This window comes from Pezoporus occidentalis, unplaced genomic scaffold (genome assembly GCF_034315485.1).
Source record: "Pezoporus occidentalis ecotype Australia unplaced genomic scaffold, CSIRO_AGI_Poc_V1 ctg28, whole genome shotgun sequence".
NCBI classification, from domain to species: Eukaryota; Metazoa; Chordata; class Aves; order Psittaciformes; family Psittacidae; genus Pezoporus; species Pezoporus occidentalis.
The window spans coordinates 7071907-7099165 of record NW_026914718.1 but is presented as its reverse complement, the minus strand read 5'-3'; the positions used below and the strand labels follow the sequence as shown (position 1 = coordinate 7099165).

The following is a 27259-nucleotide window of genomic DNA, read 5'->3' as shown; positions in this document are numbered from 1 at the left end:
ATTGCAGTCCAGCAGGAATCTTAGCTCTTTGTTTTGCCTTTGCCCAAACACTGCTTAGAAAAATAGAGCAATATATTAATGAAGGCAAAAGAAAATTGTTTTCTGAAAGGGACACAGAGATTCTGATGTAGTCACATCTTCCAAGGCATGCCCAGCCTTATAGATGAATTTATCTCTCCCTGGGATGAATCCCCTTGGTTGAGAGAACCCTTTTATGTGTACTTTCCAACTCTGCTGGCATAGGCATTGTTAGAATAACAGTAGCTAAGCAGAGTGCCAGGTACATTCACATAACTGGTTGGGACAGCCAATACAGTAAAATATTCATGTTCCCATTTGAAACTGTTCCAGAGGATTTCTAGAGAAGGATATGAAGAGGATTGGACAGAATGTCCTCTTTCATTAGAAACTGTCCTCATTCACTAGAAAGGAAGAAAAGGTTATCTTGCCTATATTTCTTCTTGAGGAAGATATGTTCATTGTGAAGAATCACTTGTGGTATAACTACATAAAAAAGTTAGGTTTGTACATTCAGGATAACGTTAGTCAAATAGAGCCTAATTTCGAGGCCAAAGGATTATAAATATATATAATATATATATATAATATAAATATTTGACAGAGGAGTCATGCAGATTCTAAAATGCTTGTTAGGTCCCAGGCACTTATCCATACCTAAGACTGTGCAATTTAGACATTGCAATCTGCCTGGGAGAAAGGGCTTTTATGAGGTAGTGATCTGTGTTTCATAGAATCATCAAAGCAGGGGTTGGAAATGACCTTCGAGATCATCAAGTCCAAATGTTTGAATCATTTTCTTTTCTTCACCTTGAACCATATGTACAACATTGTTGCTTTCATGAGCAAAAAAGGTACTGAAAGAACTGGTGAGCCAAGGGTGATCATAGAACCCTACGGCAAAGAAACCTAATGGGATCTCAGTCTAAGCATGCTGTGTTCTGTTACATGATCCTTTTGATGCCAAAGGTTGAATTCCCACAGAGTTAGTCCGAGAGCAATGGATTTCACTTTGTGTAAGATACAATGATATTTCTGCTCAAGCCAATAAGAGTTATTGCTTTGGTGGGCTTCACCTTGCAGCCTTTCAACAGTTAAGCAAAGCTGCACTGCTTGGAGGAAATGGGGCTGTCTAAACTGATACCTTCCTTTCTCTTTCCCAGATTACCTGCTCCTTGGACAAAGGGGAGAAAGGCGGCATTTGACACTTTTTCTTTTTCTTTTTCTTTTTTTTTTCCAGATACAGAAGAGTAAAAACATATAAAAAAAGAGACTGCAAATTTCTTTCATCATTTTAGCTGAGCTTCTTCATTCCTGTTCTCCTCCTTCCGCAAAGACCAGTTTCTGGGGAAGGCGTTAAACAACTTTCAAAGCACTCCTCCTCCCACTGGCTACTTCACAGCTAATGACTCTGGGTTCTAGGGTGGGGGCCTTGGTTTTTGGGTCAGTTTGATTTTTGTTTGTTTGATCCTGTATCTGTGCATTTTCTGTTGTTTTGGGAAGTTTTTTGTTACGAAAAAGAAGTGGTGGTTTCCTGATGCAAATCGTAGAATCATGGAATGGTTTGGATGGGAAAGGACCTTAAGCTCATCCAGTTCCAACCCCCCTGCCATGGGCAGGGACACCTTTCACTAAACCGTGTTGCCCAAGGCTCTGTCCAGCCTGGCCTTGAGCACTGCCAGGGATGGAGCATTCCCAGCTTCCTTGGGCAACTTGTTCCAGTGCCTCACCATGCAATGGTTCTGTTCCTATGGACAGGTCAAACCAATACATGAGAGTCATCTTTGAAAGCTGGTATTGCCCTTTGCTATGGCTCAGCTTGTGAAACCAACATTAGCGTGATTCAAAAGAATATACATATGTAAAAAAAGAAAACTTGATAATAGAATCATAGAATAGTTAGGGTTGGAAAGGACCGTAAGACCATCTAGCTCCAATCCCCCTGCCATGGGCAGGGACACCTCACACTAAACCATGTCACCCAAGGCTCTGTCCAACCTGGCCTTGAACACCGCCAGGGATGGAGCATTCACAACTTCCCTGGGCAACCCATTCCAGTGCCTCACCAGCCTTACAGTAAAGAACTTCTTCCTTATATCCAATCTAAACTTCCCCTGTTTAAGTTTGAACCCCTGTTAAGTTTTACCCCTTGTCCTATCACTACAGTTCTAATGAGGAGTCCCTCTCCTGCATCCTTATAGGCCCCCTTCAGATACTGGAAGGCTGCTATGAGGTCTCCACGCAGCCTTCTCCAGGCTGAACAGCCCCAGCTTTCTCAGCCTATCTTCATACAGGAGGTGCTCCAGTCCCCTGATCATCCTCGTGGGTTATACTTCACTTCTACTTTTTTCCCCGAGAGCCTTTCCAATTGCTGTAGGCAGAATTTGCCACCAGTTTTACTCTTGCTGTAGAATACTTTGTTAATGAGAATGGCTATTTGTAGAGTCATTTGACCACTTGTTAGGATTTGATGTCTTTCCTAGACAACGCAATGATAGCAAAACGTTTTTGTTTCTAAACAGGAGGCAGACTCACTGGTTTGCCCTGGTTTTGCTGTTAGTAATAGGAAAGGAATAATTAAATGAAAGCCATATTCCCTTGGGGCAATTTTGTTGACAGACTCTGAGAGCACGTACTAATGTACTGCTTGACGTGCCTGCCTTAACTTGAGATTACAGATAATGAGCTGTTTCCCACATTTGTTCATGGGCCACTCTTTGACCTGAAGATCTAAGAGACGAAGGGCAGCAGGGAATCACGCAGGGAATCACACAGATCAGTTGTTACTTTCGTCTCAGTGTGGTCTTTCTTTCATCACTGACTGAATGGACAGGCCAAAGAAAGGGAAAAGCATTGCTGGAGAAGTATGGACAGACAAAACCAAAATGAAACAGTGTGTCCTAAATGCGCTGCTGGAGTCGATGGATAAAACTCTCTCATTCAGTGGAGTTAGACACATGGAAAGTAGCCATCATTTTGGCCCATTTCTAAGAAGAAATGTTAAAAACCTAACTCAGGCCTTGATTCAGGAAGGCATCTCTGTATAAGAAACATCAGACATGTATGTGAGTGCTTTTCTGACTTGGGATCTTGGTAAGGATCCAGTTAATTGTAAGTAACTTTACCTGTCTGTGAAGAAATCAAGACTTGTACGTACACATACAGCTGTTTTTGACTAACTCCTTTCTGTTCAGGATGAGGTCTTGCTGTGTTAGTTGTATATGTGTTATACAAGGAATCAGACTGCTGTCATGGCTCTTTGCTATGTAGAGAACATGCAAAACATTGGCTTAGGAAGGTAAACTTTGATGTTTCCTTTTCATGTTTAAAAGCACAGGACTTTACCACCAGCCTATATTATATATTAGAGCTTGGGTCTCTGTTCCTGCTTAAACCATGCATGTACAGGGACAAGCTTCTCTGCGACACTAGCAAAAATCACAGCAGTGAGCTCAGCCTAAATCCACATTTAAACATGAGTACCTTCTCACTCAGGAGTGTTTGTATCTGGGATTTTGATTATTGAGGCTAGAGATATTTTGAGTTCTCTTTTTGGACACTGGAGTTTGAGTTTGTTCAAAGCCAGAGATTTAGATTAGGTTCATGATGTGAAAAGGTTGCACTTCAATCACATGTTTTCAGAAGGAAGAAGTACAGAAATAACTCCTGCAGTTCTTAGAACTCGCAGTCGGCTTCACTGAACCAGCTCATGTATGTAAAATAAATACAAGGGCACGTAGTGTTCCCATTCATGAGCTCCTGGTTCAATGGCAGATTTTCTAATGGAAGCAGAGTGCTGGGAGGGCAGTGGCCCCCACAGCCAGCTCCATGTGGTGTGACGAGCAGAGGGCTGTGTCACCACGTAGCACTTCCCCACCTTCCTTTTCCCCCCTCCATCAGCATTCAGCCTGGATAAGAGTGGTAGAATATGACTTCCAGCCCTGACCAGGCTCTTTGAAGGCATGTTGGTGAAATATCAATAACGCAGAACTAAATGCTGCAGCAATGACTCGTCCCTAAAGTCAGGGGGGAACATCCCCTCACAAAGTGTTTGGTCAGAGGTGCAGGATGGTTTAGTCAATATTTTTTAAGCTACAGTTACCTGATGTACAGTGACTAAAGATGCCTTAGATTATGCACAGTAGAATAATAATCAATATTATTTAATTATACCTAAATCACTTTCTTCATCTATTTCTGATACATATTTTCTATCTCTCTGGGGGGAGTGGTTTCTTTCAGACAGCGAAGCCAGACTGCTTCGTTCACAGCTGGTCAGTTCTTATTTCTCATGCATTGGCACAAAGGTCTGAAATCAGACTGGAAAATGGTTTTCCTCAATGGTTAGGGTTACTCACCACCAACAGGAGCTAGTAAGGGGAGTAGTGAATTTGCTGTCTTCTGGGGGCTGCAGGTCTGAGCTGCCATTCGAGAAGAGATGCTACAGTCAGAGTTACCAATCTCAGCACAAAGGTATGTAGCAGAATGGTTTGCAATATGCAGGCAGTCAGGGCTAGCTCTAACATTCTCCTGCTCTTTTAAAATCACTTGAATAAGCTACAGTGAATCGTTAGCAATTTCTGGAATTTTCTGTTGTGTCAAAAATTCCCCATGAAATTTATTACTTTGGGAATTTAGAAAGTGAAATCTAGAAACCGAAATCCTCCAAAGAGGCTAGGCCAGATGAAAGCATCTGTCATGGGGTCCCCTCCCAGGATCACAATTCCATCCCCCTACTCTGCCTCCTCACCTCCCTGGAACACTCTGCAGCATTGTGCTAGTGCATTGTGAGCCAAGGAATGGTATGTTTAGTCACCTCCCAGTCAAACTAGAGATCAGCCACTGTGCAATTGTGTACAAAACCAATAAAAATAAAAGATAATAATAACAGAACTGCTTGCTCTTATTTTATTCCACAAAAGGAAACGAACAAAAGAAAAGGTGGAAAAGGATCAGGCATTCATCAGCTGATGGTCTTTGTTTATAGAGAGTGAGAAGGGATTTCTGGTTTTCACCCTTACCTGTCTTCCCCTAGATGTGGAGATCCTTTTCCATCCTCACTAAGACTATATAAGCAATGAATAAGCCCGAAATTCTGCAGATGTAAGGAGCTTACCATTAGCCTCGTGCTGCAATTCTACACAGTTATTTGGGAGCACCCTGGAATAGGCACAGAGGGGTCTTCTGCTGCCAGTGCTGCTTCTGGAGGTTGGCACAGGCTGGGAAGCTGTGTGATAAGGATGCACCTTCCATCTCTGTACAGGGACTGCTGATGCTCTTGGGAAGCTCTGCCTTTCTGGAAGAGCACCAGGCACCTTCTGCTTCCCGGAAACTGTTGTGTGACTTGAGAGGGAGAATCCAGGCACTTTACACCCTAAAACAGAGAGGGATTCCATTGCCAGTATTCCTGTCAGTGGTCTTCCCTTTAGATGGGATTGGTGTTCAGGGATCTAGCAGATCTTTGACTCATGGTGACGTAGTGCTTGGGGTTGGAAGGGACCTTTAAAGGTCACTTCATCCAACCCCCCTGCAATAAGCAGGGACATCTTCAGCTACACCAGGTTGCTCGGAGTCCCTTCCAGCCTGACCTCGAATGTTTCCAGGGATGGGACATCTCCCACCCCTCTGGGCAACCTGTGCCAGGGTTTCACCACCCTCATTGTATCCTGTTCATTATTCAAGTGGCTCAAAGGTGCCAGTTCTCTGGACTGCACTCAGTCCGTGATCTGAACTATGTGTTTCTGTGACAGCAAGCGGGAAGTGTTCACACATGGGAAATAAGGGATTTGTTTATTGTTTCAAGTGTAAAAGCCTGTGATGCACCCTCTCAAAATGCTTAAATTAAGCAGCTTTCCTTACAGACTACACAAATACTATTATTTCCAAAGTTATATGATCAGATTTCTATGTTTAATTATAAAAAGATGATGGATGTCACTAATCTTTTCCATGTTGGAGAAAAAGGATGCCAGAAGAGAACTTTTCTTTTTGCTGATGATAAAATAGGTGGTAGATTAAAAAAAAACAAGAAATGTTACCATTTTAGACTGAAAACCTATTCCAGAGTAGTCAATGTAGGAAATGCATCTGGTAAACACACTATGCATTAATACAATAAGAAGATTAGCATCAGGATGAATCTGGAATTTGGGAGCCTAGCTCCTGATGCGTGAATGAAGGAGGCAGATTCCTTCTTCTCCATGTTCCTTGTTTTCAAGTATAAATTTTGTTGTTGGAGAGAATCTTTCCAAAATGTAGTTGGTTGTGCAGGAGAGCAGTGGGATACGGCGGTGGTTTTGCAAACTACCCTTTGAATATGCACATGTTTGCATATGTACTTACAGAGTCTTACAAGCTCAGTCTGGAAGCAGTATTTCAGGCTAGATAGCTGAGAATGCTGAGCTCACCTAGCTAAAGGCAAATACTGCCCGAATTTGCTGTTAGGCCTTGCAAAATCTACAGCATGTCCCAAATGTGTTTTTTAATTAAAAAGCACAATAATCTATTCAAATTCAAAACAATGGAACCTGACCAAGATAGTAATTCTTTTATTTCAACTAGAATAAACTAGTTTATCTCCAGGAACTCATGAGATGGTCTTAAATATCTCATATTGGCTCCTTTTCCTCACATTTCATTTTATAATCATCTTCTAATGATCTATACCATACATTAGCCATTACACTCAACTAATGACAGCATAATCAAGTCCTTTTCTCTTACTGTTTAAATCCAATAGTTAATAACAGCAGAGCAATCTTGTGCTTTCACGTGTTGAACCAGTGCTGATCTCAGAGCTGTGCTGGTGCGGGGTCTGAACATCAGCACTCAAAAGGAGGAAAAGCTGGCTGAGGATGTGAAGGAGCCCCAGGGCACTGACTCCATGCAAATCACTCCTGGGAGTGGGCATCTGTGCTGGCCAGGTAGAAAGGAGTGGGAAAAAACATAGTTTCACATGGCATAAAGGCATCAATCCACCTCCCTTCAAAGCAGGTAGAGATTTTTCCCACTCTTGTTACCCACCACAGGTTTGCTCCAGACTCAGTTTAGTGCCCAGTGCTCCCCCTGCTTCCACAGGCAAACAAGTTTTGGGATCCCAGGCAACCTTTCTCCATCCGATTACTGTGATCAAAGCAGAACCACTGCCAATGCCATTAGGCAATGCCAGGCACTGGCTGTGCATTCTCACTTGCTGAGCCTGCCTTCTTGTTGCTGCAATGTCCCTTTTGATCCCTGAAGAAGCACAGAGGGATCTGATCTGTACCCTAGCAGGACTGGGACACATGTTGGTCTTCAAGGCCTCAGCTCTCCCTGTTCTGGTGACTTGACCAGCAGGTAAAAGAAAATGGAGCTGTTTCAGGCAAGCTGATTGAGGACCTGAAGCTCAGTTTTAGCAAGTTTATTTACCCTCACACCTAAGTGCACAACAGCACTTGCTCACAGGCCTCCCAGCACACTCTTGGCATCTTGTATACTTTCAATTTCTTCCAAGTGTATGTGTATCAGCTACTGTGCATTCATAACACCCTGGGTTTAGAAGCTATCCAGTGGTAGGAGGAATACATGTAATCCTGTTGTCTCTGCTGGTGGTCGTAGGAGTGCATCCGTCAAACAAACTTACTTATGGCCATTGGGGTTTTCTGTGCTAAAACCTAGCAGTAGAATGACAGAACGAGTATTTTCCTTTTCTTCTTGCTTGGATGCTATTTTTTATACACTTTTATACGCAATTTTTAAAAATGCTATTTTTATTGTAGGGTTCTGGTTGGGTTTTTACCAGACCTTCTGGCTGTCTACAGGCCCAGATTCTCACAGGGATATTTCCCTTCCCTTTTCTCCTCCCCAGTAGACAAAAGCCATTGTGTTTGCAACATCAGCTTGGAGCGAAATAACACCTTGGGCCTGATCGCTCTTTTAGTTGCACTGAAATTGAAGTTGCATGCAAAGTCCTGCTGGTCCCACCACTGGGGCTGAAGATGAAATAACCTGAACATACACAGCTAATTGCACGCAGGGCGGTGTGTGTGAAGCCAATGCATCAGGGTGGTGCTGTCTTCTTTGCTTTGGTAGGATCTGCTTCCACCTTGAGGTGTTGAAATAAGACTACATCCCCCTCTTTGTTCTGATGCTGCTGCTTCTTGTAGGCACTGCAAAGTGATACCCCAGGGCCCTGACTACCTTCAGCATGCTGGTTTATCTGGGGCAGGAGATTCTACTGCTCTTATGGTTAACCCTACAGTGTCAGGTCCTAACTAATGTTAAGAAATTTAAACCCATTGGTAGGGAGGATAAGGGGAAATTAACCAAATTCAAGAATCTTGGTCTTGTAAAAAATAACCTTTTCTCAGCTGGCATTCTGCAGGGAATTCTATGTATGAAGCTGAACATAAACTTTAGCATGTGTTTATATTAGCAGAACCGATAATGGAGATGCCTTTCTTGAACTGAACTAAAATAAACAACAGAAACCTGTTCTCTCCATTTCCCAAGGAAGAAAGAGGCAGGTTGTTACACTGTTTTGCACCAGGGGTTAGACAAGAAGTTCAAATGCATGCTGAGAGCATATCTCAGCGCTTTTGCTCCTGGGACTGGGTGGGCAGGGTAATGAAAAACAACCTCTTTGGTTTGTGAAGACTCATAAGGAAACAGACAAATGCAAACCTGAAATGAATGATACCATTTGTAATGCCAAGTATTCTCAACTGTTATGAGAATAATTTTAAGCACTATGTATTTATTGCTAGTTCCTTATTTGAAAGAGGAGGCTCGTGGTCTCTGAATGTATAAACCATTTCTCAACATTCCAGTTTTTCTGTAACTGAGTCCATGTACGTTCATCTTATTATCAAATAAAACCACCAAGGTCTCCGCTCCATTTGAATTAAAGCTGTAGAAGGGTTCCTTTTATTCTGCTGCTTTCTACATCTGATCCAGGAATGGCACTTGTCATTTGCTTTCCAGTGTCCAGCTCCCCGTAAATTACTAGTAATAATGATCTTTAGTGGGAACATTGCTTGGACAGCAGTCATTGCTCACCCCCTGCCCCTGTGAGGATGATTTAGTAGAATTATGTAATATCTAAACACAGGGAAGCTATAGAGCTTATTTAAGGACCCCAAGGTAAATCTCTGCCTGTTTGGGGATTAGACATGCCAACTTCACCTTTCCCCTTTTCTCTGTTGACTAAAATCAGAACAGAGAAGAGCATCTAACCCAAGAACAGCACACCACACTCGTGCCCACTCAAACACTTGATTGTGTGATGTTTTCTCTTCTGCCACTTGAAGCATGAGCATCAGTCCCTCAGGGCTGGTGTCCTGTGCTCCAATATTTCTTAGAGACCTCTTCTTATAGCTATGTCTCTACATAGCACCTTCTACGAAGTGCCTTACCCCACAGGTAGGATCAGGCAGTGTCTGTGCAGTGGTCACCACACTGCACATGCAATGACCAGAATTTTCCCATCTGCTGTTTTGCTATTTGATCTTTTCCTTAAAAAAGGGAAAAAATCATGATGAAGGGAGGCAGAGGCCAGGCCATTCTCTCTAAGGAGGATGTGCAGTTCAGGGATGTTCAATACAAGCGTGACAGGTTTTGTTCATTCTGTTTTTCCTAAAATTCCAGTTTTAAATCACTCCTTTGCTCTCTGGGACGTTCATTGGTATCCCGAAGAACATGCAATGTGCTCAGCACTCTACCTGCTTGCATTCTTATGCCTTACTGGCTTGGTTTGAGTCTGCAAGTACCTCCAGTCCAGTGCAAGTAGAGATGAAAACAACCTGCCACTTTCTAATAGACATTGAGGGTGTTGGTGCAGTTGACTGTCATCTTCAAAAACTGGCTTCCACAGAAGCAAGAAGGGAGAAAAGATGGTTGAGAAAAGGCATCTAATGATTCGGGTGACTTGCCTCTGCTTGCAAATACATTATCAGAGTCTTTTCTCTGGCATGAATCACCAGTGACAAATGTCTGGAGCCGTTACCAACTGGTGGCTCCCAAAGTGATGCCAGCTGCTTGCAGAACCACCCCAGACTCAAGGTAAGTGCTGTGTAACTGCCTTCAAAGCCATGCTGGGGAATAAAACTGGTGTTTTCCAGTTCTGTGGGACTTGGAGGTAGCTGGAGGGAAAGCTGTCTGGGATCTGACACCAGTTCAGAGGTCCAAAACTTCTGTGGAACTTCCAGAATCAATAACTCGGGTATCTCCACCCAAACCCTGGTAAGTGTAAGAGATACCTGAGTACAAAGAAGAAAGATATGTTTGGTATTGACTCCTTTAGATGGAAAAGTCCCCAGAAAAGAGGCTATGTTGCCAGTTAGCCTCACCTAAAATCATGGATAAGAAATGGCAGAAGGAAAACAAACACCTTGCAGTGGTGGCCGTGCTACAAAAAGCATTTGAATGGCTGGTGGAACTCGGGTTCATCCATCTCTGCTGAAACTGCTCTTTCTTTTTAAAGGTCCAGCACGATGTTCAGCTGATTTCCCAGGCTTTGGCTCCTCAACAAACCACCTTACATTGCCAGGTCAGTCACTTTTATTTGCTTATATGCACAGCTTTAGAATAGGCACTCGCAGTGCCTACTGTCTGGGAGATGGACACGAAGAGATGGCTTCTCCAGGTATGGCATGACTTCTACACATCACATTAAACAAGTTAAACCCGTTCACTGATTAAACCCATTCACTGGGGTTGAACAAATTAACTGTTGTTTTTAATGGTCTTTACTGCATGATAGGGTTGATTTTTTTTGCCCAGAAAAGCTGTGGCTGCCCATCCCTGGCAGTGCTCAAGGCCAGGCTGGATGGGGCTTGGAACAACCTGTACTAGTGGCAGGTGTCCCTGCCCATGGCAGGGGGTTGGAACTGGGGGAGCTTTAAGGTCCTTTCCAACACAAACAACTCTGGGATTCTGTGATAAACACCTTATGTTTTGTGGCTTGCAGTGCAGGCTTCACAGACTATTTAAATTCAATTGGCAAGTTCATTTGGGCCTTTATCGTGTGGACATAGATGCTGAAGGGAAAAAGTAAGGCTGTTTTATGGGCTGAATCATAGCTCTTTTTGTGCCCTTCCCTGCACAAAAGTCCTGCTGTCTCTATTTCACCATCATAACCATTTTCTCAGTCCCTTCATCTTTGTCCCACACAACAGTCAGAAGAAAGGGAGGTTATATGAAGCAGTTACACAAAATAGTGACTTAGTGTGAACAAGATATTATCTTGCGTGTGCGTATGCAGGCCGTTCATATGTGTATAATTAACAATAGCTGAAAGAAAGAGCAAGTCTGCAGGAAGATAACAAGAAATCACCAAGAAAAAAAACCTAAACTTCAAACAAAGTCCTTAAAAAGTTTTACTACAGATATTACTGTCAGTGGTTGCTGTGCCAGCAGATGCGGTATGGTGTGGCTCCGTATATAGATGTGCAGTAGCATGCTTCTGTTCTCCAAGCTGCTCATGGCGTGATGCTCCTTCGCAGCCACCACCTCAGCAGATTGTTTCCCCAGGCACAGCTGCAGCCACTGCTGGGGTGTAAGGAAGGGAAAGAACAAGCAGGGATGTGGGACCTATTCTCTGCTTTCATTGCCTGATGGTAGCCATGATCTTTAAAAAGGAATTATTTCCTTAAATGAAAAAAGGGAAATTAAAGCCTTAGCAGCACCAAGGTTAGGAACTTGTAATACATAACTCCATGCATGAAGCACCTGAGAATCGTAACCTATTGAAGCCCGCAGAAACCCTGTGAGGTAAGTATGCTCATTTTTATTCCCATTTTACATGTGGAGAAGCTGAGGTGAATGTTACAGTCCAGGTCACATGAGAAGTGAGTGAGAAATCTGGGAACCGATCTCTAGAGCCCTGAGAGAGTCTTCTCCCCATCACTTTGAGTCACTAAAGCCTGAAGAAATTAAATGTCATGGACGCATTTTATCAGCTCCTGTATGAGGATGATAAACAGCACTGCCAGTGTTCTGGATAAACCCCCTTAAACCTATTAGCCAAGTCAACTCTGCTGGCAACAACTCCAGTAAAATTCCAATTAACAATAAATATTCCCCAATGCTGAACAATGGAAAATCCAATAACAGTTTGGCTGAGTCCATGCTGAGTCCATAAAATGGAATTAATCTGAAAAGTGGATGTGCCTCAAAGAACAGCATCTCACCTGGATATTTTTCAAGCTTTTAAAAAATGTCAATCTAGCCTAGTTGAGAACAGAGAAGATTATGACTGTGCAGAAATCTGGATGTGGACCTCTGAAGTTTATGAAATCCGTAGGTTTTTTGTTTCCCAAGACATTTTAGAGTATGATTAATCACTTAAAGAGTTTACCAAGATGAGAGTGTGACTGTTCTAGCGTTTGATGTTAGCTAGCTCACACGGGAATCGTTTTTGCTGCTTAGGATTCATGCTCAGAGCAATGACTTTAAAGTGTTTGTCATGCTAATTATTGACTTATTAGTTGATTATTTTGCAAATAATAACCAAGCAGAAGACAAATACATTTTGGTCATGTTGGATTTTTTTATTCTACCTATGTGAAGATGTAAGAAAGCAAGGCATAGATTCAAATAAACAGAGTCAAGAAGCTGAGACTAGTTAAATTCATTTGTATCCCACTTGTGACTCTCACAATGACCTCTAGTTTACTGGAAAATCATATGAAACCCTTCAGATCCACCTCATCCTGTAGTCTAGGAAATGTGATCTTAATCTGCATTTATTGCCTTAAAATGACCTTGTTCAATGGTATTTTGAAAACAGTGCGATGTTTAGCTATATGCATATAGCTAGGTAAGTGTAATGTTTCTTCTTCATTTATACTTTTGGCACTTTCATCTGTCTAAACTGTTGTGTCCCAACCTTGAGCACGTTCCTTAGCATTCACCTGCATTGGTGTAATCTTCTGGGGTGTTGGAATAAGGGCATGATTTCAAGATCAAGTATTCCAAAGGGTTTAATTGCCCAAATTTCAGTTTTGGAGATGTCTGTGTTTCATTCAAGAGTTTTACATCTATATTTATGATTTATGTCCCTGCCTGTGACAGGGGTTTGGAACTGATGGTCTTTAAGATCCCTTCCAACCCAAACCCTTCTGTGATTCTAGGATCTTTTTTCCCCCTGAACCTTTCCTAACCCTCTTTAACTATCCATTAACCCAAAAGAGTCCTGGCTTTCAGGCTGAGGAACCCTCCTTTGCACAGGTAGGCTTGTGCTGAGTGGAATGGATGCAGCTTCCAAGGAATTGATTTCTTGCCCAGCAGCGAGTGAATGCTAGGCATGGTAACTATCCTTGTTCTTCCTTTGTTACCACCAGCCATCAAACCTCAGCTGTGGCACCTCAGGAGGCCCACTCATAGCTCAGGAGACTATTTCTCAGCCTCCCACAAGAAACTGGAGGAGCACCCGGTGAGATGTAAGCTGCTTGACCAGAGGGGAAGGATGAAGAAGATCCAACATATTTCCCAGAGCTGGAATAGGAAATAGCAGAAGAGATAAAGAGGAAGGACACTTCTCACAGCCGGACAGAAGACAGTGTGTAACCATTGCACAGGCCATGCTATGTTGTACAGCAGCTGCAAGTCTAGATAAAGCAAGTGTATGATTTAGCTAAGCAATATAATGGACATTTTGCTAGAAATGTTCTCAGTAGCCTCCTTATTATTGCAGCAGACACCCACCTAGTACTAAGTTATTGGGCTGTTACCTTAAAAGAAGTGATTGTATACCGGTATCTCAAATTGAGGAAGCCAATGCTTTCCTAGATTGTTGGGGTCCTTACAGCGTTCACAATGTGACTTTCTGCCTACCACAGGTAAGACAGCAACTCCTGTTTCCAACAACATGGGAGTACAGAACTCAGTACTGGCTGTACTGAGAAGAAATGTCCTGAATGTCACAGTGTGATGGGTGTTAGAGAGGTTGAAGGTAGGAGGCTGAAGTACAAATAATCCTCTAGCTTCACTGATTGGAAAAAGAAGACAGCGCAGCATTTAAACTGTTCTTTGCCCAAACCATGATGAATGTTAAATATCACTGATTGTCTTTTGTGGCATTCATTCAGTTGAGTTTGATCTCACGTGTTCTTTTGGTGCACAGTGTCCCATGGGCCTGAGTTTCACAGCTGCACATGCTCCCTCTGAAAAGGTTCCTCTTGCCCCAGGTTTTACACTGTGAGAAGCAGTGGAAATAGCTCTGCTCTCTTTCCCTATATCTTCTTTTCTCTGTCTTTTAATCTCTTACAGAAAGAGGAGGGCGAGCACTGCACACTGTACTCAAGATGCAGGTGTGAAACAATGTAATGACATTTTCTTTTCTATTTTCCATGCCATTCCGAATAGTTTTTAAAGTTGTTTTTCCCTTTTTGCACTTCCTTGGGCACTAAGTAGTAGTTTCTGCAGCATTATCTATAATGAATCATAATTAATTTATAGTCCAAATGCACATATGGAGCTGGGGAGTTGGGGTTGCCTCTCCAAATATGTGTTGTTCTGCACTTACCGACATTGATTTGGTGGTTTTGACAATTACACTGGAGGGTGCTGCTGCTGCTGCTTCTTTTTTTAACCTTACATTCTTAATTTCTGTTTCTGGTATGTTTTCTTCTTCCATCAATACATTTTCCAAATCACATCTTTGGGATAATCATGGTAAATGGCAGAGAGGATAATCCTCCTTTACTGTGAATGCTGACCAGTTCATCTCACTCTCTCTTCTTTTGTCTTTCCCCCATTGTTAACCAGTTATTTACCCATCGTCTTTCAATCCATGACAACCTTTGGAGCAGGACCTTGTCAAAATGGAAAACTGCAAGCCATTTTGGGCTGCTCCAAGGAAGTCTCAAAGATTTGTGAGGCAAAATTTCTCCTGTAAGAATTAGGCTGACCCCTCTTTAAGTATCCCTGCTGATTCTGTTGTAGATAGTTCACTCACTGTGAATCACAGTCTGTTACACACACTACAGGTTTGTAACTATATCCAACATCAAAAGTGCACCAGCTGGGGTATAGAGCACTGTTGTGTGACAGTCACATTAAAATTGTGGCCGCAAAGGGACAGGGTGTTTTCCCAGTATTGAGGATGTCCCTTGTACCCCTAGAGAGGATCACTACAATTCCATGCACACTCACCCTTGAGGCCTGATGCCTTTCCCCAGTGTTTTGCTGCCTGAGGGCTCCAGTGGCACCTTATTTAATTCCCTTTTTTGTTATTGTGTTTTCCCTGTGCTTCATGTCTGTGATTTTGACCATAACCACCATCAGAACCTGTGACTTCAGCAGCCGGGCTGGGTCACTGCCTAAGCCAAATGCAAAGAGGAATGCACTTTAAAGCTGCCTGCTTATAAATGTGATTTATCTCTAGGAATTCCCCTAGAACTGTGCTTTGCTTGTAGAATTCCCTGAAATGTTTTACAGAAATAGGCTGTGTAGAAATGTAAAATTATACTGTCTTTCCAAACATGTTTTCTGGCTGTGTCATTCCTTCCCCTTAGGACACCTTTGGTTAACACTTTACCTAACAGAGTTCCATCTAACTGTTCTCTGGACAAGTGGACAGCACTGGGGCATTAAAAGGGGATCCTCTTCTTATTTGCCTTTCATTATGACCAACAGTTTATTGGGATTATTGGTTTTGTGTCACTGGCATCTCATAAAGGCTGTGTATTTTTGTCTTTGCACTCCTGGTCCACAGTCCCTCCCTTGCCATGAGAAGCAGAGGTAACTCGCTGTTTTGAAGGTACTGCTGTATAGTCAAGGCACAGGGGAATGAAACAACCTACGTGAGGTGTCATGGGGAGTGCATGTGACTCCCAAAAATGTAATGTAGTTGTGATCTCAGGATGTCTCTTCCCTCTTCCAAAGCCTGAGGCTTTAGGCCTAAGCAAAATACTGTAAAGCAGGGAGGAAGAGGATGTTTGTGCAGGCTGTTCCTTGTAAATATCAGGTAGAGCAATTGCTGAGCAGAACTAGCTGTTCTGGTAGCACCCCTCCGGATGCGCAGAGCTGTGTGGTGGAGTGGATGGGCTCATCCTTTCAGTCCAACCCTGACATCTAGTGTACACAGCAGGGAAATTTTCTAAGAGTGAAGTTCAGCAATGAAATCTGTGTTATTTGGGGGAGGTCTGGCTTTGCCACACACTCGGCCTTTTTCTGCAGTGATAATTTCTGAGACAACTACTTGTTGCCAGCACAGAAAGAAGTATGAGTAATCTGTCCTTCTTGGAAAGTCTTATGAGCAGCTCAGACTTAATGATGCCATTTCAACTTGTTATGAATTACTTGCTGCAACTATCAACACTTGCAAATTTAGCCTTTTATTCTGTTTAGGCTGTTTGTGAACTGTGTCTTTGCTCTAATCACTGGATCACATTGCTATGGCAAGAAAGTTTGGTGCTTTCTTATTTGTGAGGGAGCTGTTTGTTTATTATTTTAGAAAAGGATTAAGGCTGAATTAAAAATCTAAATGTCAAAATCCACAGTGAGTGAGGCATGGAGAGAATCTTGAGTATTCATTCCTTATATTCCATGTATTTTTATGTGTACACAAACAGGGTCTGGAAAGGAAAATTGGCTGCAACATCCTCAAGGGCAATTGCAGCAGCCAGAGCAGAGATGGAGGGGAAAGGGAAAGAGGAAGAGGGAGGAGGATTTGTGGCTCAGCAGCTTAGATGGACCTTTCCAGTTCTTTAGGTTATGAGGTAGCCTCTTGTCCTGTCAGTGGGTACCACTGGGAAGAGCCTCACTCCCTCTTCTGTACTCCCTCCCATCAGACATTTACATACATTGATAAGATCCCTGTAAGATTTCTCTCCTGCAGGCTAAACAGAATACAGAAAAACAAACCTGGAACAGGTATAACTTCGTCCTAGATGCTAAGACCACCTGGGGGACTAAAACCTACTTTGAAGGTTGGAAAAGACTCGACAGCTTGGAAAAATCCAAAGCTCATGGCTAAATGTCTCACAGTTATACACAGCTTGCTTTTTACAGGATCATTGCACCTGTAAGAGTAAGCACAAATGGTCCATCAAAAATGCTTCTTTTGTTTCTGGAATATGCTTTCTAATTTTGCTACTGCTTTTCCATCAAAGTCTGTGTCTTTTCAGGATTCTTCAGGATGTTGGGTATAAGGATGGATTAAGCTTCCCTTCACAGCTCCTGAGTCTAACAGACTGATGTGGGTCTCTCCCACAGGACCAAGAGCCAGTGTCATGGAGCAGAAACTGGCTTTTAATGTTCACTATTTCTATCTGTAGAACTACATTTCCATAATAGTGGTATTTCTGTTTGCACAACCTCACTCTAAGATGCCCGTGGCTTTTGGGGGGATGTAAGTAACAGAATGATATGTTTATGAACTTATCTAAATGAAAGTGAGAAGCCGGAATTTCTCATTTGCTTCAGTGACACGCAGTCCTGATTTTGGCTTGTAGATGTAAATGCTGGGCAGTCTGTCTGCATACAAATATAGTGTAAGGTCATGCATAGAAAATGTTATCTCCAAAGGCAGGAATGACATAGGACATGCAGGAAAACAATTGGTTATAATAACCAGCCACATCTATTTAATTTAAGTGGTTGAAGCATTCTGCAATTATAGATTTATTAACTGGTAAGACAAAATTTCAACCAGACAAAATTTCAGTGTGTTGCTAACCTCAAAGCATGCAAATGCTGCTTTAGCTGTAAATAGTGTGAGTTAGTGATAGCATCATGAATGTTGCTTTGGATTTGTCTCTGCTGAGGTTTAGCTGGGCAAACCACTTAACCTCTGCACCTCATGTTTAGCACTACAGAAATACATCCTCTTCTGTTGGGTGATGGGCTTTCTGCAATCCTTTGTTGACAGTGCAAGGCCATTAAATCCCTTTGTTCCAAGTCTGTTGTAAATGGAGACCTGTCCCTTAGTTTCTAGGTAGAGGTTAATAGAGAATTTCCTGCAAAAATATTATTCATTCACAGCCTCCTGACTGCAGTCAGTCTTTTACGCACTGACTGGAGCACTTCATTCCCTCTGAGGACTTGGAATGGTTGTCCTGGCCAGTGCAGACTTCTGCACTTAGTGCAGAAGTGCAGACTTAGCACTTCCAGCTAAATAAATATCTGAATGCAATCCAGCTACTAAGGCCTTCAAGCAGCCCATGCCTATGTGCAGGCATTGTACACAACCTCGATCTGGAGTATCCCAGTCCTAAGAGTGCCATAAAAAGGCTTATCCTGTTTCTGTGCTTTCTGTTTCCTTCTGGTTTTGCTGTAATGGCCATGGGGGACCCTTGTGGACACTGGGTACAAAAGCATTTCTGCCCCAGAGCACACCAACTCCAGCCATTTGCCTAGGAGAGCAATCTGTGCAGTTTTAGCACTGTCTGGTCTTAAAGGGAGAGTTCAGAGCCTGAAAGGCAATAAATAAACCCAATAAACAATGTTCAGGCCATTGTAGAGTCTACACACGCTTCTGCAACACCTAGAGGCTTTGTTCTGGGGAAAGTGGCAATGCTAATCTGATTGGAAAAAGATCATATTTGATTGCCAAATAAAGTAACATTTAACACTTTCACGGAGTGCGGTGAGGCAGGTGAAAGCTCTGAGAAATGATTCTTCACACTACTTCCCAGGAACATTGCAAAAAAAACCCCTATTTACTTAATTGATCAAGTGAAAAATTACTTTTTAGTCGCTCATGTTGCTCCTGGCTGAAAAAACAGTAAATGCGGAATTACCAGGCTATGAATATGCGATTTTAAATGAACTGCAGCAAATGATGTATGTTGCAGCCTTTTTTACGGCTGGGCTTCGAGCTGATCTGTGGAGGGATGGTAAATTAGGCTGCTGTGCCGTCAGAGATGTCACTGAGACCATAACTCCTCTTTGGTGAAGAATGTGTAGTGCTAGGCTTAAAGGGGGCTCTTTTTATTTCATATTAAGCTGTGTCAGCATTCCCCAGGCTTGGAAACAAATCTTCTTCAGAGCAGTGAAGTCAGTCACATCCCATTTGTGCTCCTGCTTTGTGTTGGTAAGGGTCTTCATATCTAAATGTGTACATTTTTCAGGTAATCCACTGCCCATTTGAATCTTTTCTGGACTCTACGCTCTCTTGCTGTACTGTGCATTGAAAATGTTCACCGACTTCACTGGTAAAGCTTGACTTGAATCATGTGTATCTCTTGTTACGCACTTGCTGTGACATCCTTTACTGTGGACCTGACATGAATGTTGTTACATGAACTATTGATTATTTTTAAAATATTAGCTCATCTCACTGATCGATTAACAGGATAAAAACCAAATACCTCTCCTAGGTGCCAGGCATCCCATCAACATCAATAACATACCCGGCCTACTGTAGACTTTAATGCATGAGTATTTATTATAAGCTTGTCAATTACATCTTGAAGCTGAATACCTGTGAGTGGACTGCGTGCTCATGAAAGATGCTGGGTCAGTCACTGTGGCAGATGAAGTCCAAATTAGTGTGCTCCTTAGCTGTCTGCCTAAGGATGTTAGGAAGATGACAACTAAATTCAGTCTGCCAGGCTAGATAGATAATCTTTACCTCTCTGCTGAGGTCCCTAAGGGTCCAGCCAGCAGTGCTGCCCCATCTAGCGCACAGAGCTATTAAGGTAAGCACAAAACTACCCAGTTCTACCTATTTTGTGTAATATTCTACAAGTACCTGTCTCTGTTTGCGCCAATGCTGAAGGCTGTAGCTGGGTGTGAAAACAATTCTTGATTGAACCAATCAGGTAAACTGTTAAAAAAAAGCACGGTGCTGTTCCATCTTGCAGTGTGTGTATACCATTGAGTGACAGTACCCTTTTTACTCAATTTTTACTCTCCTGCTGTGAATTTTAATCTTTAGTTTTTGTCAGTTAGGAGATTTTCTTCAATCTCCTAACTGACAACCTAGGACTCAGTTAAAAAGCAGATGTTAAAAGAAAAAATATGGAGTGAAAAGCCATGGAGAACAAGTTTATCTCCCACTAACCCGGAATAAAACCTTTGAGAGGAAAAAAACCCACAATGGTCTACACTGGTGTAACAGAGGCAGGCACTGCACGTTCCATGTTTCTCTTCTGAGAGCTCTGCCCTCTGTCCTGTTTGATGTGCCAGTGCTGACAGCCCTTAGCTGTTGAGTTTTCATTCTATGGTAAATCTTCTCTTTTCTCCTCACAAACACAAGTCACAAGCAGGTACTGGCAGAAGAAGTGTGTGCTTTGCCTTTCAGGGATTCTAGCATTGATTCCTCTCCATCTATCCCATCAGCTCTGCATGTGCGAATTTTCACTGTGGTCAACGATATTCCAGCAGAGGAAAGCTGGACAAACAAGGTGAACTTATCAGGAGAAAAATACTATCTGAATCACTTGCTGATGTTTTATTGCTCTGTGCTACCAACTGCTCTGGTATCTAGTGCCAGGTACACTTGACTGGTGGTGTCCCTTTGTATTAACCCTTATCACCATGCACAAAGCTCGTTCTGATCCGAGGTGGATTCCTCAGTGACAAAAATCCTGGGAAGCCACTTTTAGCAAACTGAGTGAATCCTTCCATGTGTGAGTGAAATTTCTGCCATCATTTCCTATGATGCTTGCTGGGATTCCATGAGATGCAGATAAGCACTTGAAGATAATTTAAATTCAAGTGCATGCTTGAGAGAATTATTATCTATAAAAATGAAAGGCCTTTTTTTTTTTTACTTTCTATGTACTGCCACTTTGAATGACCCAGAATTATTTACACTGCGTTACTGGAAATATCACTGTAATCTTAACTGGGGATTGCGTCTCCATCTTTTTCTTCATCTTCCATAATCACTGTTTGCTTTTCTTCCGTAAGCAGCTTAGTGCCTTAAAAACAGAAGGACATGGAAAACAAAACAAACAAAAAGAAGACAGAGGAAAGAGAGAGAAAAAAGTAGTTGATTTAAAATATTGCTTCTTTAGAAAATATCCAGATAAGAATTTTTCAGTCCTCTCTAATTTCTTGATGCTAATATAGTTTCCCAACATCATGGGAGTTACTCCTGCTACCTGTGGAAAGAGACACTAAGTTTCATCTGGGAACCTGTTTGTCAAAGGGGTGTGGGAAGCTAAAAAAGAGCTTACATGATGGAATAAATACTGTGATTGATCTTTGTGACTGAGTCAGCTTATGAGAATGTGTGTATGTTTTCTGTAGGTACATAGCATTATTACTTAGATCTTGCCAAATGAGCCAAGTGTCAGAATACCCACATGCCAAGTGCCATCCCCACTGAAGTTACATATTACCAATAAATTGCAAAAGCAACCGAATTAAGATCAATGTGAAAAAGGACTGAGGTTCTGGGTTATACCTTCCACAAATCTCTCTCTCTCCCTTCTATATCTCTCTCTTCCATAAAGGCAGTAAGTCCACCCCTTAAGGATTCTGAAGGTTTTATGTGATACCAAGATACCACAATTATTGTAACTGCTCTCTTCATTAGAGATTAAATTAATAGAGTGAAGAGAGAACAATATATTAACTAGAAAATGTTCTTGATCCCTATTTTAGCATATTGTGTTGGTTTTGCCTGTTGCCAGTAAAAAACAAGATTTTATGCCTACATTCCTTGGTGTGGAGGTTAACATAGTCTAAAAACAGGATGAGGGTTACCATTGTGTCTAGACCAACAAAATCTCACCCTAATTTGGTCTCCTACTGTTTGCTCTCAGTCTGTGCTAACCAGCTGAGTTGTTCTGTCAAACCAACCTGTTTTGCTTCTTTCTGCATCAAAAGCCCTCTCACAGAGAAGGCTTTCAGTCTTGATGAGGTCTGAAAATAGAGCAATACCACACAGGAAGATTTTCTTCAACTTTGGAGGCTTGTCAAGAGCTTATGAGTTAATGGAAGTATTAACTTATACTGCCTTTCATTTAAGTTAGCTCCTGCTTCATTTACATGCAGTTCTTGTGAACCAGCTGGTTTCAGCAAAACCATGAGATAGACTGAAAGGCATGAATGAATACTATTTTGAAACACAAAAGACTTCATTTTTTCAAGCAACAGTTGAGAAAACAGCATTGTTAACTGCAAAGAATACGCTGTTTTATGGGATGGATGTGAATGTTCCCCACCCAGACTTCTATTCACATAGGCAAATACAGACACCTCTTTTTTCCACTGTTGTCTTTGGAGGTTGGGTAGTGTGTTTTTAGAGGGGAGTGGGGTTTTTTTTGTGGCTGTTTTCTTCACAGAACATTTGAGGAATGAGGAAAACATAACTCAAATATGCTTAAAATCTAAGCTACAGTGATCATTTGATGAGAGCTTACCTGTTTTGGGGGTAAAGTCAGGAATAAGGGATCAGGAATGTAAGTTAAATAAAGTTGCGCTGTGCCTTGTGATCATGTACACTCTCATTTAAATTATGAAGTGAGGAAGGAAAAGTATGTTTATGTAATTCTGATGGTTATAGCACATAAACCAGCCCTTGTAGAGCAGATGCTAGAGACAGCTGCAAGGTAGCCGCCAAGCAGAGGTCCCCAGCTCTCAGCTGGACCCACATCAGTAGCATGCCAGACACTTACCACAATCAATAGCAAGATAATGCATCATTACCAATAAATCACTTTGGTGACTGATGAACTCCAAAAGTTTCCAGTAGAGCTCAGGATTCAAAGCTCAGAGGAGGATGTAGCCTAGAGCTGCAGGTTATTAACTTTCCAGCCCACCAGTAACTTCAAGGACAACGACATGCCTTTAAAATCAGCCTTTTAATGCAAAACAGTGCAAAGGAGATGCAAACGTGATGTTGAAACTAGAGTTATTTTTGGGAAAGGATTTTTTTCCTTTGATACAATGCCACTGATCACTTCTGGAGAAAGTGTGCTTTACTGAATCCTTAAAGGAGCAGGATGCTGGATTTAGGGAATGCTTGTAAGTCAGTATTTCTCTGATTACTGTTCAAGTAAATCACCTAACCCCTGTGCCCGTTTTCCCAGCTGTGTGTATTATGAAATCCAGCTCATCCTGCAGATCTGTTTTAAGGATTGCTAGGTGGTTCTGTTAGTGTCTGCCAAGTGATCTGACTTCAGAAAGCACAGTAGAAATGCAATGTAGTCATGTTTTCCCAACAGAACTTGCAACCCCTTGCAATTTTTAGCTAGGGACTAGGACCTCAAAGGCTCACAGAGACATGAGAGCTTCTGTTACAAAGCTCAACCCCAGGCAGTAGAAGAAATTGGCTTAAATCATCCATTTGCCAGGTGCCACCTGGATCTAAGCCACTCCTCCTGGGTTATAAAATCAGAAACCCACCAAGACTGCACCATTTCCACTTGACTACCTGCAGACAGCACCTGCAGCTGGGTTGGGAGAGTATTGGTGTGCTCCAGACACATCACTTGCACAGGAGAAAGGCAAGAGGGGGCATTACACTGCTGTGTTTCCCCTGTATCGCTCGGAGTTTTAGGGGGGAGGATGATATTATCCTAAAGAGACAACCTTAACTGGTTTTCTAGGGCATGAGGAAGAGCAAGGGTTTGAAACTGTGGTTTTACGAGTTATCTCTGATCTGATTAAGAAACCTCAAGCAGCCATATTTCAGGAACCACGTTCCCATATTTACACATGTATTTACATTCTTGCTCAAACCCACAGGCCTGAAGAGCTCTCAGAAATGCTTCAGCTAATTGAATATATTGCTAAGTGCGGATGTGTAACTGAGCATCCCAGAGCTGAGTACAGGCCTTGGATCAGATTCAAATCATTTGCTGTCATGTGAGATTGAAAAAAACACCATTAGCATGGGGGTTGTATTTTGTCTTCTGGTCTAATCCCTTCAGAAAGACAAGGTCTTGGCTGACCAAAGGGGAGCTGGCCATTGGAGAAGACTTCTGCGTATGGCTCATTTTTATACACATGGAACAACATGCTACTTCAGTAGGAGTTTGAAGGTTATGTACATTTAGAAGTCTGATCCTTCTAGGGGAGAGTTTTGTGATGCCCATCCTTAGACATTTAAGCTGGCTAAGGACTGACTTCCTTAGGCTCCTTCTGTGGACAACAGGTAGCCATGGATTTCTCCAGATAGTAACATTCAGATCATAGAACAGTTAGGGTTGGAAAGGACCTTAAGATCCTAATTTAGCAGCCTCCTTTCTGTACCTGCAACTCCTATTTAGATTGGGTATTTGCAAGGTGTAAAACTGATTCTACTCTCTTGGATCACGTGGCATCTAGTAGATACATTGATTTATATCACATTTTATGGGCTATTTGACTTACTTTTATTTGTGGTAAAAAATCTCTCTGAGCACCCAAGAGGGTGAGGGACTGTCCTAGAGTGCTCCTAACCAGCTGGTCAAAAGGGAGAAAGGTAACACAGCTGCCATTCTTAGCTACATTTACAACAAAGCTGTTTGTGTGGACAGCTGCTTAAAAAGATAATCTAGTAATTAAGCTCTGTTACTTCAAACAATTAAATGTAGTTTTTGAATTGTCATCTGAAAGTGGCATTTGGGAGGGATCTGAAGGAGAAATGGCAGAAATGGGGACAATCCTTATTAGCAGGTCACAAGGGATACATGCAGCACATGTGCAAACAAGGCCAGTAACAGGGAAACAGGGACAGAAAGGCCTGTCTACATCTAGTTAGCACACATAGCCCTGTTGGGGCTTCTCAGGTCTCCGAGTCTGTAATTCAGGTTCTATTTTGCACAGCAGTTTCACAAGAGAGCTCTGTTTGTTTGTGCTCTGTCTGCTACCTGATGGGATAACCCTGAGAGTAAACAAGTAGTAAATATTGGAGCAGTCCTTAGCCACAATGAGTCACTTTTTCATAGCAAGTCATGGAACCACCACTGGCAAATTTCAACCAGCAGAACACTGTATGGCGGTATGCATCTTGAAATGAAAACATGCATCCTCAGAGCAGGGAGGGAGTGAAATTCAGGCATTCAAACACACAGGCTACTTTGCCCCATTATGGGCACAAGCCTGTCAGAGGTAGTCAGTCACTAGGACACAACCCCAGAATACTGGATCTGGAAAAGTTTTGGACAAGGAGAGGCAGTGTTTAGCAGGCTGCTTTGAATCCATGCTGAGTGCTGGAGGATGGGTTCACCAGCAGGCAAGAGTCATTGGAGGTATGGTTGAAAACAACTGAAAGCTGCATCCCTAGCTAGTATTAATAATTAACATCTACCCCTTCAGAAGGATTGATGAACTGAGGCTCTTCCGTGATAGAGGAGTGTGGGAAATGTGACAAAGGGTCTTAAGGACCAAAACATGGCTGGCTGACTTCATGTGGTCACCAAGCAAATTAGGTGCTGCACTGTGTTATGCCAGAAGCACAGAGCTGTCTTTAAGGTGCTGTTAACGAGAAGTTCATCACAGTTTGGTTTCCTAAGTGCAGCCAGGGACTGTGGAATTAAGAGAAGGTTAATCAGGACACCTTTGCTCCAGGTTATTTAAGGCAGCATGAGCCACTGTTAGTGCTGCTGACCTAAAAATTTGCATGTGATCAGGTTTGAAAAGCAGGGCGGTTGTTGGCCTTTCACAAAAGTAGCATTGTGTCTGCAGGTAATCAAGTGACCTAACGTCTTCTCTTACTCCCCTTCCCTTCTATCCCCGGGGCATGAACAAAAAAGACTTTCCATGAGCCACCACTGCTATTATATACATTGACCAAATAGGTCCAGCTCAGCAGGAAGTGCGAAGTACACTAGGCCTAGCAACCTCCTTCCAGCCTCCTCCCAAACACACCTCTGGCACTACCCACTGTTTGCTTCCTCTTTGGAGGACCTTGACATAAATATTCTCTTACCTATAATCAAAGGTGGGATGTGTATTGCAGGCGTATCTTTTCTCCTGGGCTTTTTCTGCTCCAGTTCAGCGATCTGAGAGCCTGGATTCACTCTCTCTCGTTGTGGCTTCTCTGTGATACCATACCTTTTCAGCAAACTATCAGAAAAGTCTGAAAGTATGCCTGTAGGCAAGGAAAAAAACCGCAACAAAAAAGAAAATGTCACTTAAGCCTTGCTCACATCGGAGAAAATAGGCACTTGTGCAACTTTCCCAAAGACTACTCTGAAATAAGGTGGCCGAGTGCATGATCTGCTCTGCATGGTGTACCTACTCTTCAGGTTTTGCAATGGTATCCATTTCCTCCAAGTCAATTTTATCCCACAGGCTAATGACAGTGATGCTATCAGGCCAGCTGGCTTCTGGTTGTACTTAATGCACTAAACTGCAGCCCATCAGAAATCGTGGTAAAGATGAGGGCAATCTTCGATTCCAGAAGCTTAAACATCTCACCAAAGTAGCTCAATCATATGGATGCTTAAAGCCTTTGCTTGGGAGCAATGTAACGAGACAGAAATGGCCTGTTTTAACCAGTGAAATAATGCCTTGTGGTATGGCTACTACAGGCACAAAATGCAGCTCTCTAGCCTCTGAACCACTCTTCCCTAAGAGGAAATTGTTGGGGAGATGATATAGATGAGAGCTGAATAGAGTCAATGTCTGGATTACAAATACTGGCAAATCCCAGCTTCTTGTTCTTGGTGATTTGTTGTTGGTACTCAGGGGACCATGCAAGTAGCTACTGGCTAACTCCTCTGTGTATGTGCAATACGGGTAGAACTCAATGCAGTGGATACAAGAGCACAGCTCTCTCCCCAGAGAGCACAAGGAGTGATTGTCAGCAGAGAGGAGCGACAAATGTTTATTCCAACTGCTGACTTAGAAGGTCATCAAGTTTCAGTGGCAGTCTCCTGCTCATTCTTCCCTTCTCCAGGTTGGTGGCATTTGGCTCTCAAACTTCAGAGGTCTGTAAATGCACAGCAGCAGGGAGCATCCTACAAGGAGCCCTTTTGTTGCTGCAGTGGTTTCTGGCTTCCTGAAACACCCGGCCCTTGACAGAGTCCCCATGAGCACAAGAGCCCTGTTATTTCTAGGAGGAGCATCCTGCAGCTGGCTTGTGTGCTCCTCAGGTCTCATCCCACCCTCATCCCTGGTCAGCCTCCCTCTGAGCACTGGGTACATGTTTCACAGAACACACAAGGGCTGAACTAAATCCTTTTTGATTTTGAAGTAGCATGGCTCAGCAGCTACAGACAAATACACATCATTTGTCATATACAGGCAGCACCACTATGCACATGGCATTGAGCTGCATTCTTGCCCACATCCAGGGGACAAGTGAATGAGGGGTCTGCAGACATTTGCCTGGACTCAATCCCCTCAGCTGAATTGTGATTCCTAAATCAAGGGA

General features: G+C 42.6%; 2 protein-coding genes across 11 annotated transcripts in view; one reads left to right on the top strand and one right to left on the bottom strand.

The window, feature by feature from the left end:
* Positions 1–14770, top strand: part of PDE1C (phosphodiesterase 1C) — a 278378-nt gene extending 263608 nt beyond the window's left edge. For 6 of the 7 annotated variants that reach the window (XM_062625494.1, XM_062625496.1, XM_062625499.1 and 3 more), the window contains 2 exons: positions 10478–10543; positions 13338–14770. In XM_062625494.1, coding sequence (XP_062481478.1) covers positions 10478–10543; positions 13338–13507 — 236 coding nt within the window. In that variant the 3' untranslated portion in view covers positions 13508–14770. Of the gene's footprint in view, positions 1–1258; positions 1563–10477; positions 10544–13337 lie in introns of those variants that run through there. The other variant, XM_062625500.1, reaches the window with a different exon arrangement.
* Positions 1–27259, bottom strand: part of PPP1R17 (protein phosphatase 1 regulatory subunit 17) — a 74719-nt gene that overhangs the window by 38084 nt on the left and 9376 nt on the right. For 3 of the 4 annotated variants that reach the window (XM_062625515.1, XM_062625514.1, XM_062625516.1), the window contains 2 exons: positions 25811–25972; positions 19364–20867 (listed from right to left, as the gene is read on the bottom strand). In XM_062625515.1, coding sequence (XP_062481499.1) covers positions 20788–20867; positions 25811–25972 — 242 coding nt within the window. In that variant the 3' untranslated portion in view covers positions 19364–20787. Of the gene's footprint in view, positions 1–19363; positions 20868–25810; positions 25973–27259 lie in introns of those variants that run through there. The other variant, XR_009966114.1, reaches the window with a different exon arrangement.